The 17217-nt window shown below is 44.4% G+C and overlaps 1 protein-coding gene across 9 annotated transcripts in view; it reads left to right on the top strand.

The window, feature by feature from the left end:
- The window catches only part of RNF152 (ring finger protein 152), a 45313-nt gene extending 28533 nt beyond the window's left edge, over positions 1-16780 (top strand). For 2 of the 9 annotated variants that reach the window (XM_064443458.1, XM_064443453.1), the window contains exon 2: positions 12212-16780. In XM_064443458.1, coding sequence (XP_064299528.1) covers positions 12377-12988 — 612 coding nt within the window. In that variant the 5' untranslated portion in view covers positions 12212-12376 and the 3' untranslated portion in view covers positions 12989-16780. The other 7 variants (XM_064443454.1, XM_064443459.1, XM_064443452.1 and 4 more) reach the window with 7 other exon arrangements.
- Positions 16781-17217: the final 437 nt, after the last annotated feature.

Genomic DNA, 17217 nt, shown 5'->3' with positions numbered 1-17217 from the left:
TTTTCCCTTTCTTTTAGCAGTCCCACCTCTTTGGTTCTTAACTGCTATTCTGTCTGATGCTACGTGGAATACATGTTGGAAATAAGTGGTGAAGCTTATCTGATATAAATCTTCAAGAGTGATTAATGACTTTGGGATGTACTGTGGAGACCCTTGGGATGAATGGGACTATTTTTACGTAGCCCTGAATCACCTGCCCTTTCAAAGTAAGATCCTTAGCATGAATCGCCTGTAAACACCAGCAATCCTATCAACCACGTAGTCCTCTTCAGGCTTTGATCACATAGTGAAACGTGACTTGTCTGTTCAAAATGCCCCACATTGTGATTTTTTTTTTAAGCCAACAGCTAAAAAAAGATGAATAACAGTCTTTGTAAACATGTTGCTATGAAAATACTGTTTGAGTATATTTATCCCATTTGCTTTTGTAGACTGGGAAATAAAAAGAAATCATGGTGTATTGCTAGACTTAAGTGTTCCACATTCAGCAGTAGAGCAATGTGAGTAAGAGATACTTCTGGCTCACTCTGGCTGGCCACAATAGAAGAAAAATTGTTGCAGAGTCAGTACAAAAAAGCTTTGTTTGTCCTTTGCATTACCTTTTCATAAATTTATTTTTCTGAAAGAAAATAGTCAAACTGAAATGAAAGTTGAAATGAGCTGACAGTAATGAAAATAACCATTTTTGCCTAGGAGAAAGTATTTGCTTAATTTGATCTGAAGCTGCCAATGAATTTGTTAACCTCAGAACTGCACTTCTTTAGTTAGCTCTGACTCAGATGCAGAAAACATGAGACTGGCTTGCAAAACACAGACTGAAGTTTAGGGGGTTCTACCTAACTGGTGTCTGGGGCTTCTGAAGTTCATGTTTTCAGGCTTTTCTCCAGAAAAATGGGGCTGCCAGCTTCCTTTTTACTGAGTACTGAATTGATTGTCCATAATCCTGTGAGCCTAGGACTTGCTGTGGCCATATACTATCAGGATTGCGATGAAGTCTTGAGCATTAGCAGTTTTATGCTAGTTATCTTTTCTAAGTTTGTTTCGCTGTTACATTGCATGGAGTGCGGAACTAGGCCCAAAATTAAGAGGTAAAGCAGTTTGCTTCATTTTGGTTGTTTTGCTCTGATGTAGCACAACACAGTCCTTTTCCGAGCATTTGCACTCCTTCATACGGCAAAAATGTTGTATAGTGTTAGTTAAGTGTTGCCAAATGCAGGGTATTTTCACACCAGGATGTTTTCAAAAGCAGCCAGCCTTTGACTGGCAGCAGCATGATGGGTGATGTCTGGCCTGAACTTTGAAACTCACTGTAAAGAATGAAATACAGCCTGACAAAGCTTGGCAGGTCTGATAAACTTCTTGCAGCTACAGAAGGTGAGTGGCTCTTGGAATCAAATACTGTCTCTGTGTAGGCAAGCAACAGTAGATTTCACATAATATGGGCAAGAATAGTTTATCTTCCTGTGCCTGAGCATTTGAGCAGCCAATTGCAGGTCCCCGTCCCAGCGGGGCTGTTGGAACAGGGAGGCTAGCAGCTCTGCAGCTTTGAGCTCAGTCTCCCAGAGCTGTAATTTCTCTCAGCCCACTGGAGAGGGTTGTGGTGGGGCTAACCTGAGTTATTGTTGTTGCCCTTGAGAACACCTCATTGCTTAGCTGTGAGACTACTTTTGTCTGCTAATGGTGCTGGTTTATATGAGGGAGAGAGTTGATGCCCATCCCCTCACTCTGTTCTAGGCTTCATCCTAGAATTCCATCTGTGGGAGTCTTCTCATTTCTGTCATGGGCATGCCCGTGTCCATGGGCATGAAGGAGAGAGTTGAGAGCCTTTCCTGGTGTCAGTTTGTTGTCTCACCACTAGTCTGAAATTTTCTCTGGTGGCACGGGGGTTTTGAGTCCTGATCTGGAGCTGGTCAGGTTAGTTGATGTGCAACAAGTTGGTTTAGTTGCAACTGTTTTGGGAAGGTTGTTCTGTGTTTCCTCGGGTCACGTGTTTTCAGGGTGGTGCAGGGGAGGCGAAGGCATCGGCACTTAGCGATTACCTTAATCAGCCTGCGGCTGCTGACACCAGGTTCTATGTTGGTTGTGTTAATGGATAGTGTGTTAAGTATGTAAATGTGCAACTGACCTCAAGAGTGTGTGTTGTCCCATAAAGTTCTGTGGCTAATGTCAGGCCATGTGCTTTGTAACTTGTCTGAACTGGAGCTTGTGGAGTGGTTATAGTCACGGGTAGAAACATGTAGTTTGGAAAGGTATTGGAAGAAATGATTTATCCAGTATAGCCTGCTAAAACTCTGTTGGAGGATTTTACTGGTGTAAAGACAGAGGTAAATCACAAAAGAGGAAATCATCAATATGTATGCAGTTCAGGCTTGGTCTAACTCTGCTTGTAATCCATATTTGCAGTGAGAATTGGACTGTTGCCAAAATTCAGGAAGTGAGGGTGGTATTAATATTACTAGCTGACAGGGTGCTACAGGGAGAATGATTAGTTTCCAATAAGAAAGGAGCTTTTGGACTGGTTCCAGTTCCTTTTGGTGTAGTCTGCAAACCAGAATGACCAGTGCCGTGACCTGGAGTAGCTGTAGCATTTATCAGAGACCAAAAACGCATGAAGATCACAATTTGTCTGCATAAGGAAATGACATAGGAGTTGGCCTTGAGGAGCATATTAGTTGGCTGTCTTCCACTCTCTGTAAAGATAAGCTCTTGGAAGTGTTTCTTCTGTGTTAGGACATCTGTTACACCTTTTCTATTGATAAACAGGGGACTTTACTCCCTTGTGCTGCCCACTTCAGATTTCAGGAGAAAGGTAAAAAGATGAAAAAAGCTTCCCCCCAGTCTTAATTGCCTTCAAACCTTATTCTACTTCTTCATGGTCTATAAAGGAAGAGAATTTCGTTACTTATTGTTGTGTGGCTTCTAAAAAAATATTTTCCCATGTCTTAATCCCAACTGTTTCAATGTAAAAGGATTAATTATTTTGATTCCCCTAAGTCTGTTGTTTTTTTCTTTTCTTCTGAAGCAAAAAAAAAAAAGAAACCACCCCTTCCCACATCCAAACGAAACAAATTGCAGCCCTTGAGAGCAGCCATGTGAAGGTAGCTGCCCAGTGGCGTGGGTCTCAGAATCACGTCCTCAGGAAGCCACGCTGGGTGAGTGCAGAGAGTGCAGCATGTTAAGCAGGCGGGGTGTACAAGGTGAGAGCGCAGAGCAGAGTTCCAACAATTAAAACTCATCTCAAGGGCTTGCGTTTCCTGAGGTAAGTGTGAAATTGAGTTTTCAGGTTTTGCATTGTATAGGCAATGAATGAACGTGTGAGTATCGATTCCTCTCTCTCCTTCTTTTTTTAGGCCCAAAGGCAGGTAGGGTTTGACCTAGTTTTATGAAAACCCACTCGGTGACCTCGGAGAGCTGTAGCACTCTTTCCTATAATTATAGAGTGGTGTCTTAATACATCAATTCAAGCTGATTCCCACTCAATCACCCACTGACCTGTATCAATGAGAAATGCCTGCATTTGAGCTTTATTTAAAACTGCTTTATTTTTGGATGGTATATTTTGTAAGTCTAATACCAAATCCTCAGGGGAAGGAGGAAAGACTCTTTTAATTAAGTTTCTCTTTAGGTATCAGGCAAATTCTGTCAATGGCAGATGAAGCATAAAGCTCTAATGGGAGAGCAAAATTTGTCATTTAAGTGATCAGGTGCTTCATGCCTCTCTCCCTCTCAGCATTTTGAATGCCACAGAATTCTGTCATGTTGCCATAAATGAAAATCTGTTAGAAAGAGGATGTTGCCTTGCATTTAAAAGCTGTTAACTGAGAGTGACTTCAATGCCCATAGCGTTACGCTTTGCTTGGGCAAAGCTCCTCCTGTAAAGTTGCGGGATTGTGGCATTAGTGGCTTAACTTGTGACCTCACTTTAAGTTAGGAAAGCAACTTCTTAAATCTGTCTTTGCCAACCACCTGTTTCTTATGTCCTGGTCATAAATATTTAGTAGTGCTGCTTTTATTCTGGGGGTGTGGGGTAGATTTAATTTCATGTCACCCCTCCCACCGCCGTTCCTCTTGATACCAGCTTGAATGGCAAATGTGTCTTTCACTCGGTAGTGGAAAAACCTGGCTTTTAATTCCTCTCACCCTGGGGTTTAGGAATGAGTCAGGCATAATTAAGAGCAGCCAACAAAACTGAAACAGTGCTAATGACCCTGAACGCTGTGCTCGGAGTGGGCTGTAGAAATGAGCACCATGCCTTGGGATGCTTTGAATGCTGGAGATTTTGTTTATTTGCAAATTGGGAGGAACCTTTTAATATCATGTTCTGGAAAATTTTCAGATTTGGGATGTCTTAGGACCACAGTCAGGGGTCTCATCCTGTCAGTGCACCCCTCAAGCAGGAAGAGAAAGGCTAGGACTTATGGACAGCAGAAGTGGTGAGGACTACCTTCACACTCCTCCTGGCAGGGCAGAGCTTTACCCGGGGGCCCCTTAGCTCTGTCAGGCTGGAGGGAGCCTGAGAGATTTAGGGAGCTGTAGCTCTGGGGCAGCTTGACAAGTGACCTTGTAAAAAACCTGCAGACCTGTCAGAGTTGGGCTGGTGAGGAGCATGTCAGGCTCCCATAGCCTGGTCTCCAGGACCACACCTGCATGGAGGGCTGCCGAGGGCCTGGGTGGGCAGGAAAGCTGTCTGCTTTCTGTCTCTGCCTGTCTGAAACAGGCACATTTCTGTGGAATATTTTGATTTCATATAGTGTTTCTCACTGGTAAAGCGCCTTGCATGAAACTCTCTGAGCATAGCTGTACTGTTTTGACTCAGCAGTAAAGAAACTGTACCCGTTGTTTGCTGACCTGGCGTGTTGCAGGTGATTAGTAGAGTTTGCTGTTGGAACAAAGTGCAGCTTATCCTGGTCATATTTGACCAAAATAAGGTCTTTGGAGCCAGGGAATGTGGACGTGTCAAAGTTTGCAGATAAAAGGAGGGAGCAGTGCAGCTGGTGACGTGAGATGGAACAACGACCAGCATGTGAGTGTCTCTGTTTTCTGTAAACACCGAAGGTTGGTGTTTTCACCTGATCTGTTTTTGCTCCAAAACTGTAAACTTCTACATCTGGTTACATTCTTGTGGGTGACCATTCTGCCTCTGTCTCCTGTTGCTAGGTCTGGCTGGTGACAATTTCTAAGGTAAATGCTGTGCGATGATACCTTGCAACTCGGCTTCTTTTTTGTGAGCCACCTCCGATCACTTAGCTGCCAGAGAGGCAGGACAACTGCTGTCCTGTTGGATCTGCACCGTTGAGATCATCCAGAGCAGATTCTCTCTCCATCAGCATGGATCCCCTGGTGCTGGTTCATTGAATATCGTAGGCTCATAAATCACAGTTTCACTCAGCTTTATGTTTTGTGGCCTTATGCATCTGAGACTGTGTATACCTGAGTCTCATCTTGGCAGAGTCTGGTCTAAAGCTGAAGGAACAGTGCCAGCTTGCACTGGCTAAGGATTTGGCCAAATTAAAGCTCTTTTGTTCTGCAGTATTTCTGTGCAATTGTGAATAACCAAATGGAAAGGATGGTGGGTTAGGCTGCCTGGCTTAGAGGAAGGTGCCTGGAAAACAGGTGATTCTGGAGAGAAGAATGGCTTAATTTTGTCATCTTATTGTTAGTTTTATGTCCCTCAAAATGCATATAATCTCTCAGTTGTAATCTACATGGTGGATGAGCTGTGTCCATTGAGATAACTTTAGCTTCTGGATCGCAGGCTCTCATGATTTTCATGGTCTGTGGAAAAGCCGGTATGTTCAATGAAAGCCACAAAAAATCACAGGCATATCATGGAGATGCTGCCAGCTAGAAGAGCTGGGGAGAAACGGGTGGTTTTGAGCTTTGTTGATTCTCTGTTGCAAAAAAGAATCTGTCCAGAATCTGTCATCTCTGCCCAGTGGCTCATGAGGTAAAAAGTGGAGCAGTGATGGAGTTGTCCAGGAGCTTCAAGGCAATCTGGGTGGTGCTTGCATGACCTTGGACCAACTACTTTGTCTCTCAGCACTTCTTTTCTTAGATGATGAAAGGGTATAATGATGATAATACTTCTCTCTTAACAAGGGTTTGTGATGAATAAATTAATTAATCGTTGTGCTGTTCTCAGTTACTATGGTAATTAGTGCTGTAGAACAGCCTAAAAATAAATGTAGTGAAGGATGTTCAGGGGAAACCAGGTAGTACATCCTGGACATTTGCAACAACCCCAAAGCATTTTGTCCAAACATGAATCTGTTGAAAACATACATGGGTACTGAATTTTGTAGTAGAAATGCTTCCAAATATTAAATATGTTCCTTCCTCCTCACTAGCAGCTTGAAACTACTCTAGCTCACATTTCCTTCTGTATCTGTGGGGAGATGATTCTTGCAATTAGTTCCCTTATCGAGAACAGTACCCCTCCCCTCACCCCCATCTCCTTTCCAGCCTAAGGGCACCTGAAATGAATGGATCTTTCTTCATCATAAATCATACATACTCAGTAATACTGTCAAAGAATTCTTAATGTGTTTGGGGAGTTTACGTAATGAGCCTTCCTTGAGAAAGGTGAAGTATTGTCAATGCACTGCCTTGCTGAAAGTCTGTTATTAACCTTGCCATACAGCAAGTAGAGCATGCCTAAATACGTGCATAAATACTGTGCAAAAATAATACTGTGCATGCCTAAACGCTGTGCAAAGTTTTTGAGGCTTTCTTTCAGTGATCAGCTAACTACATCAGTGTGCCCTGAAGCCAATCTTTAAAGATGTGATATGATGTTTAATCTTCTGTGAATTGTATTAGATTCCACAGGCATCATTAAAGTATATTTTTGGCTTTCAAGTTAATATAATTTTGGGCCCTTATAAGTTAGGAAGTATGTGTGAAGATTGTTCTGTGTTCTCCAGTGGAGGCAGGCAGCACCCCTTCAAGGCGGTGGTTTGTGTCACCTGGGCTGTCCCTACATATTTAAATAATCACATCAACAGGCAAGGATTTGCCACTACTCTGTCCTCTGACTTGTCATCCAACTCCTGTCATGGATGTCAATGTCCTGGGTTCCAAAAATAGCTGTCTTTTCTGACCTAGCCAGTTGGGGACCACTTTATAGTTAGGGTTTGTGCAGAGCTTTGCCTGCAGCAAACCTGTGCTTTCTTCTTGTCGCTGTCTGTAGCTGTGTTGTACCAGCTGCAGCAACCTTCATCTGTTCACCTCCTGCAGCACCTCCCTACGTGCTGGGAAGCTACAAATGGCAAAAGAGCAACAAATGCCCCTTTGCCCTTCTCCTTCTTGGGGAGTAGGAAGCTGATGCCTTGACATTCATTCCTGGCTTCCTGCTCACCCAAAAAAAAAGAGAGCTTGAGGCTCAGCTGTGGCCTCTGACAAGGTACCTGCAGAACAGATAGCATGACTGACAAGCAGCTGAAATACCTGTTTTGTTCTCCAGACCTTTATTGCTCTTGAGTCATGCAATCATTTCTCAAATCTTAAAAACTCTTGGCTCGTGCAGAGGGCAGCGCAAATCTGCAGGGGAGGACCTTTGTGCTGTGCTCTCAGCCACCCAGCTGTACTTTGGTCTTCTGCTGCAGGGGTCGTCAGCTTTGCAGGTTCCTTCCTGGTCTCTAACGGCTTGCAAATCTCTCATCTCCTTGGCCAATGGCAGCCCTGTAGATCTTGGGCAGATCCACGGCAAGGGGAAGAGGGTATGGGGGAGGCAGAGCGGTCTCCCGATGCGTCTTTGCAAGGCCTGTCCCTTCTCACTTCCTTTGCTTTTGCTGCACCTTTCTGACGCTTGGGTTTTGGATCTTGTGCATTTTCATACCCAGTTAGTTTTTATTTGTGTTACTAGTTAGATCTCAGCCCTGAAGAGCTTCCAGTTGCTGTCAGATTTGTTCCAGGCAGAATGACTACTCACAGTTGCAGTTGCCTCTGTCTGTGTATGTGGTTTCACTGTCAGAGTCCCCAGCCCTCCCTTCTATATGTGTGCTCCTATCCATACATATATATACACTCTCTTGTGGACACCTACAGATATCCCTGACAGTCTTTTCTGATTTTCCCTCCCACCCTGTTTTTCTGTCAACAGTCCCCTTGTCCCCCTTGGGCATCACTGGGTGATGAGAGCAAATAATGACAAAACAAGGATTTTCGCTGATGCTGGCATCAGCCGTGCCCTCACGTGCAGCCTGGCTGCCTCTTGGTCTTTGTGCTCAAAGTGCCGAGAAGAGCCCAGTCTGAGTAAGCTGTGAGCGAGGTGTTCACTTGTGATAGCTCAGTACCTCCAAGTGGTATGGGGGTGTGTTGAGCACAAACTGGAGAGTTCAGACCCCTGTCCAAGAGAAGGTCTGCTGCCGTGTTAAATTTTGGTGTAGTTATTAAAGTAAGTGGTAGAAGAGTACTGAGAGAGTTCCCGTGGCTTTTTCCTTCCTAACTATATACTGCAAAATGAATCAAATATATCTTATGCAGTTTCATTCTGACTGTTGATGATGGCTTGACTTTCTTTTGTCCCCAAACTGAGCTGTGGCAGAGCATAAGAGGGTTGTGGGACTTTTTGGTATGGTTGGGAATAAAGTTACGTTGCACCCATGAAACTACACGTCCAACCTTTGAACAAGGCAGTGTCAGCAAAGGCCAAGGGGTTAGGTGGCAATGGCTACTCTTTAACTTGTCTTTAGACATATTCTGAGGGTATCATGCAAACCTCTCTGCTTACCGGTTTTTACTACTGATCTGTGAAAATACACCTCTGACCATTATCTGAGATGTTGAAGAAATGTCATAAAGCAAAATCGCAAAATATGCAATGCAACCTTGTCACTTGAAGTAATATTTATAGTTGTTCTTTCGGGGGGGTGGGGAACGGAAAGGAGAGAAGTGTTACTTCAAGACACACAGCTGGAAGTGACTGTTCCCTTGATTGAGCACCAGGTCAAAAATGGGGATGTCTATATTTACAGCTTCTGTAAATATGTTCACACATATCTGGACAATGTATGTCATGTAGGTGGTAAGCCCTGTCTTAACCTTTTAATTTGGCTCCATTCTTTTACTTTTTCTTTAAATGCTTTAAAACTTTGATCTCCTGGAGAAATGCTTCACAGCATTATTAGCGTTGAAACAAGCCGAGATACTCTTGTTGGGATGGACTTTCTTCTTTTTCCTTAGGGTGCTGGCTGCCTGGATATGACTTTTGTTTTATTCCTCAGTTCCAAATACTTCATCTCTTTCTTTCCTAGCACTGATCTTCTACTGTAAGGATGTCAGTGGGGCAGGGATAAAGGGCCTGATAGTGCATGAGTATTTGACTCCTGGACAAGGTTACGAGGTCAGAAAAATTATCTTAATTCCAATCACATTCACATAAATAGAAACTGGTTTACGTTTAGCACTGTAAATGGAGACAGGTGGTTGTAGGTGACAGCTAAATGAAGTTGGAGAATTTTGCCAGTAAATTCATTGACATCCAAAATATGGAGGGCAGAGCTTCTATGCAGATGCTGATTTACATCTGCAGAAGGACTACTTCCACTCTGTTTTTGAACATAAGCCTTACCTTCTGAATTTGCAGGCATTGGGGCTTTTTCTCATAATACCGCACTATTGTTATACCTATTTTTTAAATAGATTTGCAGTTATAGAGATCAGAGTTGCATCTTTTAATGTCTGAGCTCAAGTTTGGCATGGGCAATGTGTGACTAAGAAGAAGATTTTGTATGGATACTTCTGTGCAAAATATGAAACTGCTGGATTGCTTGTGGCTAATCACTGAAAAGTGGATGTGATGACTTCAGTGGTCCCTTCCTGAGTTCCTGATTTCTAATCTGGCCTTTGTCTCAGTGTTTTTCAGGCAGAAATTGCCTAGCATTGTGGATATACCTCTTCCATTTTTCTCTCTCAGCTGCACGCCAGTCTTTGAATGACCCTTTCTGACAGTCTCCTTTGTGCCTGTGTAGGGATGTGGTGATGGTAACAGGAAGGAGAGGATAAAGAAGATAACACCTATACTAATTTTCTTCCACTTTCCTTCAGTGTGGCCTGCATGTGGGTGGTGAATGCAAAGCCCCCTGCGTGGTGGTGTTAGGCTCCATCTGCACACAGAGTATCTGTTAATCCTGTGTCTAATACAGCACTGGTGCAGACCAGGTGCCACACAGACCTGTGCTGTATTTATGTTGGTGGGGTCTCTCACAGCAGTGGCCTCTGTGCTGTGTTCAGGCAAAGCATCCTCAAAGTGCTGCTTGGGTCTGGCACGTGCTGTCTCCCCCTGAAGCCATCTCCTGCATTTCACAAGCTCCAGCCTTCATAACTGCAGCCCCTGCTCCCTCCTGAGTCAGAATTGCCACTGTGTGTTTGTTCAAGTGCCTTGTGAGCCAAAATCCGCTGCTGTAACAAAATCAGCAGCAGGGCCAGTTCTGCCAATGTTGGTGATATCAGTTCTTAGCATGTGAAGAGATGACGTGTATTTTGTTTTCCCTATTCAAATACCAGTAACTGCCAGAAGCACGATATGGGACAGTGTGGTTCAGAGGGCTGTCCTGCATTGCAAACTCCACGTCTATGCCTGCCTTCTTTTCTTGAACTACATTATTTCACTTTTACTTACGTCACCCATTGATTTAGCATGTTGCAACCTCATGGCTATGGTCCTCGTGGCTACAATGTGGTGATTCTGATGCTCTACTCTGCTCTGGTGAGACCCCACCTGGAGCGCTGCATGCAGCTCGGGAGCCCTCAGCACAGAAAGGACATGGACCTGTTGGAGCAGGTCCAGAGGAGGGCCACAAAAATGATGCGAGGGCTGGAGCACCTCTCCTCTGAGGACAGGCTGAGAGAGTTGGGGTTGTTCAGCCTGGAGAAGGCTGCGGGGAGACCTTATTGTGTTCGGCCTTTCAGTACTTAAAGGGGGACTATAGGAAGGATGGGGGCAACCTCTTTAGCAAGCCTGTTGTGAGAGGACAAGGGGCAATGGTTTTAAACTAAAGGAGGGTAGATTTAGACTGGATATAAGGAAAAATTTTTTATAATGAGGGTGGTGGAGCAATGGAACAGGTTGCCTGTTGAGTTTGTGGAGGCCCCATCCCTGGAAGGCATCAAAAGTCAAGGTTGGATGGGGCTCTGAGCAACCTGATCTAGTTGAAGATGTCCTTGCTTACTGCAGGGGTTTGGACTAGATGACTTTTAAAGGTCTTTTCCAACCTAAACCATTCTGTGATTCTATGATTCTGTCATCCGGAGGGAGGAGCAAGAGATATTTTTATGGAAAGGAAAAAGTCATCTGACAGCTGTGGTCCTCAGGTGTTAACTCTGTTTTAGGAATAACATTGCAATAAGAGAAGATCAGAAGTCACCATGTAAATATTTTGGGTTTTCTTTATTGTATTCTCTGGCTGCAAATTCAGGCTGATACTTCTTTAAATACAGCAAGGAAAGCAATGCATGAAGTTGTAAAATTGTCATCCCTTCATATTGTTCTCTGTGGTCTTGGGTCTAAACAGAGAGCCTTTTGTCCTGGGTGAATTTTTTATCAGTGAGGAGGTGCATGTTTCAGAGGGACATGTTCATGTAACCAGGCCAACAGTTAATTTGACCGAAAACTATGCCATTTCTTTTAGTTGTGTGCAAATGTGGGTGTTTCAGTTTAGTTACTTTGTTGCTCACCAAGTTCAGGAGTGAGTGGAAATAACTTCAGAAGCCTGTGGAAATGCATCCGTTTAAACATATTTTTTCTTTCCCCCACTTTTCATGCAGACTTAGTGATTGAGCCAAATAGCTAAAAATCCTCAGGGGTTTAAAGGATTAAATGAGAGTGATTCTTAAGGTGCAGGAAGTGCTGAAAAGTCCTGAAAATATGACAAGAGGTAGATGCTGAAGGAACTGCTTAGTGAACTACAGCCTCTCCTGTTATGGATATAAATATAACTGTGATTGGTGGACTGGTGAGTTGGTAGGGATTTTTTAGCTGGGGTTAAAAAAACCACCAAACCAGGGAGATCTAGTGATGGTTGACCTGAAGGTTTGCCTCTGGGCAGTTTGGGGAAGCCAGTGGGAAGATGCTTTACGTTGAGTCGCAAATTTGTTTCTCCTGCTGCATTACGAGGTCAGCACAACTTTTCATTCCCCCTTAGCTGGGCTCTTTTGTTCCTACTGGTTCCTGTAAGTAACCTATTCCTTCACATTTTTCTCTTTGTCTCAGGTACTGAAAGGTTCAGGTCGGAGGTTCTCCTGTGCTCTCCCTAGCCACCACCTCATGCTGCCCTGAGGAGAAGCAGCGGTGGGAAGATGGGCGCTGCCCCTTGGCTGTGAGGCACCAAGGTGAAGCTCCTTGCGAGGCCCGCCCTGCCTCCCTGCCCTGGCCGCCATGGAGACCTTGTCCCAGGACTCTCTGCTGGAATGCCAGATTTGCTTCAACTACTACAGCCCCCGCCGGCGGCCCAAGCTCCTGGACTGCAAGCACACTTGCTGCTCGGTGTGCCTGCAGCAGATGAGGACCAGCCAGAAGGACCTGCGGTGCCCCTGGTGCCGCGGGATCACCAAGCTCCCGCCGGGGTACTCTGTGTCGCAGCTGCCTGATGACCCCGAGGTGATTGCCGTCATTGCAATCCCCCACACCTCAGAGCACACCCCTGTCTTCATCAAACTCCCCAGCAATGGGTGCTACATGCTGCCCTTGCCCCTCTCCAAGGAGAGGGCACTGCTGCCAGGAGACATTGGCTGCCGCCTCCTGCCCAGCAGCCAGCAGAAGTCCCTGGCGGTGGTGACGATCCCAGCAGAGCAGCAGCCGCTGCAGGGCAGCCTTCCTGCTGAGGGGGGACCAGAGGAGCCGGACCGGAGAGGCGTTGTGAAAAGCTCCACCTGGTCAGGGGTTTGCACTGTGATCCTGGTGGCCTGCGTCCTGGTCTTTCTCCTGGGCATCGTCCTCCACAACATGTCATGCATTTCCAAGCGCTTCACGGTGATCTCCTGTGGTTGAGGCAGGGAGGGGGTGCGCTCTCCCAGGGGTTGGTTGTTGGTGGTGGTCCGATCGAGCAAGACAATTCACCGCAGCTTTGCCCAGTGACTGCAGAACGCTGTGCACCGGGGCAGCGGTGCGCTGGCCCAGCCGTGGCCCTGGCAGTGCAGCGTCAGGCCTCTTGGCAGCGTGCGGAGAAAATTACATCCCATGTCTGGTGGCAACGGCACTGAGGAGGACTGCATGCGTCACCGTAATCGTTTATCAAAGGGACTGCAACTTACAGTGATTTTTTTTTTAATCGTGTTATGAGATTAAAGACATCTATGTAGCTGGTTATACTGTAAAGTATATGGTATGAGCTCTTCTCTAAACACAGTAGATTAAAATCAAAACTGCTCCACGTAGAATTAACAGAGAATTGGCGCGTGACTCTGTACAAGGTGTTCAACACCAGTCCACACATGCGTTATTTCTTAATGGGGGAGGGAGGGAGACTAGTAAAACCAAGAAATCATTTAGCTGGTAAGGCGTTTTATATGTTTTAAACTGCACAGTAATTAAACCAAGTTAGGAAGTTGTACAACAGTTTTTAAAAGGAAGAGTTTACAAGCAATCGTTCTGTTCCATGGTGTGTGTTTTTTGCCTTTCTGTTTTTCCTCATTTTTTTTCAGCTACAGGGAAGTGGCATTTCCAGCATCTTTTATTTGAAGGAGCTTCTGAGCCAGGAAGCAGAGTGGGCTAGGAGGAATACCTAAAAATGCAGCCAAAACACTTCTGCCTAACTGGCTTCACACAAAGGATGGCTTTGAACAGTAAATACTGGACACACTGTTTTACCTCCGATCTGGCAGCAGGGCTTCCCAACGACCTGGCCTTCATAGCCATTAGTGAAGAAATGGGTCATGAGAAGTCCTAGGACTCATTCCTGCAACGACATGATAGAAAATCGTTGTTCTTTTTCTTTTTCTAGAGGTGGGGTTTTCTTAATTGTTTTTAAAGACTTTAGAACTATTTTGCCTCCCTCTTTCTTAGGAGATGCAACTGTGCACCCATGGATGGTGTAACACAGAAGTTGCTCTGAGGAAGCCTCACCATCCTGACTGAGACCAAGGACCCTTAGTGCAATCATCTAGTAAGAGGCAGTGACATAGCTGGGACAAGAACCCAGGCCAACGTAACGCTCTACTGGGTGGGCTACCCCTCCTAAACCACAGTGGCTGTCCTGGTGTCAAAATGTCTGGGTGAGCATAGTGGAGCCTTTTCAGTCTTACAAATGTTGGCGTTTATAAGGACAGATTTGAAAAAAGCACAGGAAGTGTCTCCCTCCACCTGTGAGTATCATGAAATCCCAGTCCTCTGCAGTTCACTTCTTGGAAAGAGCCAAATTCCTGAACCTTCAGTGCAGTAGCACCTTGCTCTGTGCAGTCCTGCTAGCTTTAGTAGTACTGCTTGTAAGTAAAATAGAGCTCAGTGTGAATTTGGGTATTTGGCAAGGCTGAAAGCAGAAATTTGTTTGAGATTTAGGGATCGGATCAAGTGGCACATGACAGACCTTTAATGACAGAAAAAGCTATTGATTTGCATTGGTTCTTTCTGCAAGTACAAAGCCTAACTTCCCTGAAGTGTGACCTCTTGTCATCTACCTACTGCTCTTTCTAGTAATTCATAAGAGGAAAGGCTCAATGCCATAACACCAGAGAATGTAATTTTGACTATGCAGTGCCCAAGGTGGCTCTGTAGAAGTCAGTGGTTTTCTGGTTATGTCACAGAATCCAGTTGCTGGTTCACAATAAACATTCTCAGCTAGGACCTTCTGTCAGGAGCATAGCTCTAACTTCGTGCTGGTTTTATTCCCCTCCATGTTTCCAAACCGTGATTTCTTCCATGATTCCTGTTAACTGAAGAATAGCTTATACGGTGCTTAGTAGTTCTGGCGTGTGTTGGGTCATGTATGGAAAGGAACCATTGTGCTGATTTTTATCTACTGTCATATGTATGCATAGCACAGGAAAAGAAAAAAATCCTCAGATAACACATTCAATGCCTTTTTTTGTGCAAGGCCCACGCGCAGTACGCCTTGAACCGACCGGGCTTACAAGTATTGTAATTACATGGACACCTCTCCGCAGCATGTTTAATTTAGTTGCAGTAGGGAGCAGCAGGAATTGCAAAATGTGTCTTGTGAACTTGCTAGTCTCTCGTTGCCGGTAGGTAGCCAGATTTCTACTGACATCCACACTACGCTGCTTATTGTGTAAAGGAAAGCCAGTTCACAGAAAAATCTTGCCTTTATAACACTCTTGAGGAAGTGACCAGATACGGGACTTGACCCTCTTCTGCCTTATCCCCTGTAGCAATTGCTGGGTGTACCAGGAGTGTGTGGCATAGCTGGAAGACGCTCTTGAGGACAGCGCTGTTGCATTTTCCACCAACTTCTGCATTTGTTTATCCCAGTTGTCAATGACTGCGCAAAACTGCTAGGCAGTCAAAGAGCAGGTCCTGGAGATACCTCCTTCTGGCTGTACCTGCCCGACTGAAGCTCTTGAGGCCGAGGTTTCTCTGGTGTTGCAGAGAATGGCTGTCTTGAAAACGGCCCCTCTTCGTCCCTACGTGGAGGGTACAGTATGAAAGCGAAATCAGAAATTAGGTTAAAATACCACACTGCGTAACACATTATGCAACAAGCAGACCTGGAGTTTATCCGGTATTAATGCCCTAAGTATTATATTAGCAGAATACCACCCTGTATTATGTGATGCAGTACATTGTTTTGTTAATATGAATTTCCTGTACTTTTCGTGCCTGCTGAAATGCATGTTTGACCTAATTTCTGATCCAGACATTTGCCTGCTCACAGCCTTGTGTAAGAGCAATAAGTAAAACCTCAAGATTTTTGTCTGCGTGCGCACGTGCATGCGTGCGGTGTGCCCGTTCATTCCTTTTTATAAATAGGAGTTCTGGAGGTGTTTTTGTTCTGGCTTTAGACTGTGGCTATCATTTTAAATTTGCAGCTGCCACATCATGTTGGATCACCTAGCTTTTCTGCTGACTTGTGTAGAAGTGAACTAAATAGTTTGTTGTAATGTACGGTGTTAAAATGTTTCTCAAGTATGTCGATAGTCATACTCATTTAAAAATGCAGTGCAGTCTGTCCCATTCCTTGGTCCAATACCTGGCATTAAAAAGTGATACTGCTATATACACCTCTACCTTTTTTTTTTTTATTACTGTTTTTTAAAACAGCCGTGTCTTTATAATTTTTCACTGTGGAGAAACACATTTGGACTGGTGTCAAAATCATCAGGTTTGGGCTAGTTTTTCTTCTCTGGTGTCCAGTAAGAAATCACTGCCCAGTTCCATCAAAAAAAGGAAGGAAACTTAGTGCTACTCCAGTACTGTTTGAGCAACCAAAATTTATGCCAAAACTCAAGCACCTGCATTTTTAGAGCAAATTACTCTGTATGAATGTGTATTTATTTACTTGTTTAATGGGAAGGATGTGTGTGTTGGGGTCCAGCTCTGGGGTTTTTTTTTGTGGAGGGTCTGAACTTCCATTTTTGGCTTGTGCTTTCTTGGCAAACAGACTTTAGGGTTCACTCTGTGAAATTTTATTTAGTGAATTTTAAAAATTCAAAATATGCAATTTTGGTATGTGGGATTTTTTTAGGAAATTGTGTGTTCAGTGATTGTTCATGCTTAACCAAGATGTAAAGGAGCCTGGATGTTTTGTAAACATGGAGCAATCATGAGTCCAAAGTTTCATCTTTATTAATGAAGCTCAGTCTGAATAAAACGTTAGCAGGAAAAGAATGATATCAAGTGAATTATGGTACCTCTGTTACTCTGCTGTCAAATGAAGAGCATGGGAGGGAATTCGGCTGAATTGCTCCATATTTTATGAGGGGGTGGCTGAAATTTGACCCTCAGTGTTTTAAGGCAAAGTGTTAAGTGTGGGTTGTGGTGAAGAGTATAAACATTTTTCATGTTTTAATTACCTTGGAATACAGAATTATAGCTGGTGACTACTCAGCCACACCACAGATTTTTTTTTTCTTTCTTTTTTCTCTTTTAATCAGATGGCTTAAAAGTTTTAAGTAAACTTCTTGCTTATGGAAGTGAGGGATTATTGGCCTTGACTTAAGCATGTATTAAACAGACTGGCACGCCGTCTCCCCCTGCCCCTTGAGCCCCCCTTCCCAGCCACGTTGTTATTGCTGGAGCCCCGGGCAGCCAACCTTTCTAGTGCT

The sequence above is a fragment of the Phalacrocorax carbo genome, chromosome 2 (genome assembly GCF_963921805.1).
Source record: "Phalacrocorax carbo chromosome 2, bPhaCar2.1, whole genome shotgun sequence".
NCBI lineage: Eukaryota > Metazoa > Chordata > Aves > Suliformes > Phalacrocoracidae > Phalacrocorax > Phalacrocorax carbo.
This window is presented reverse-complemented; position numbering and strand designations above follow the sequence as displayed.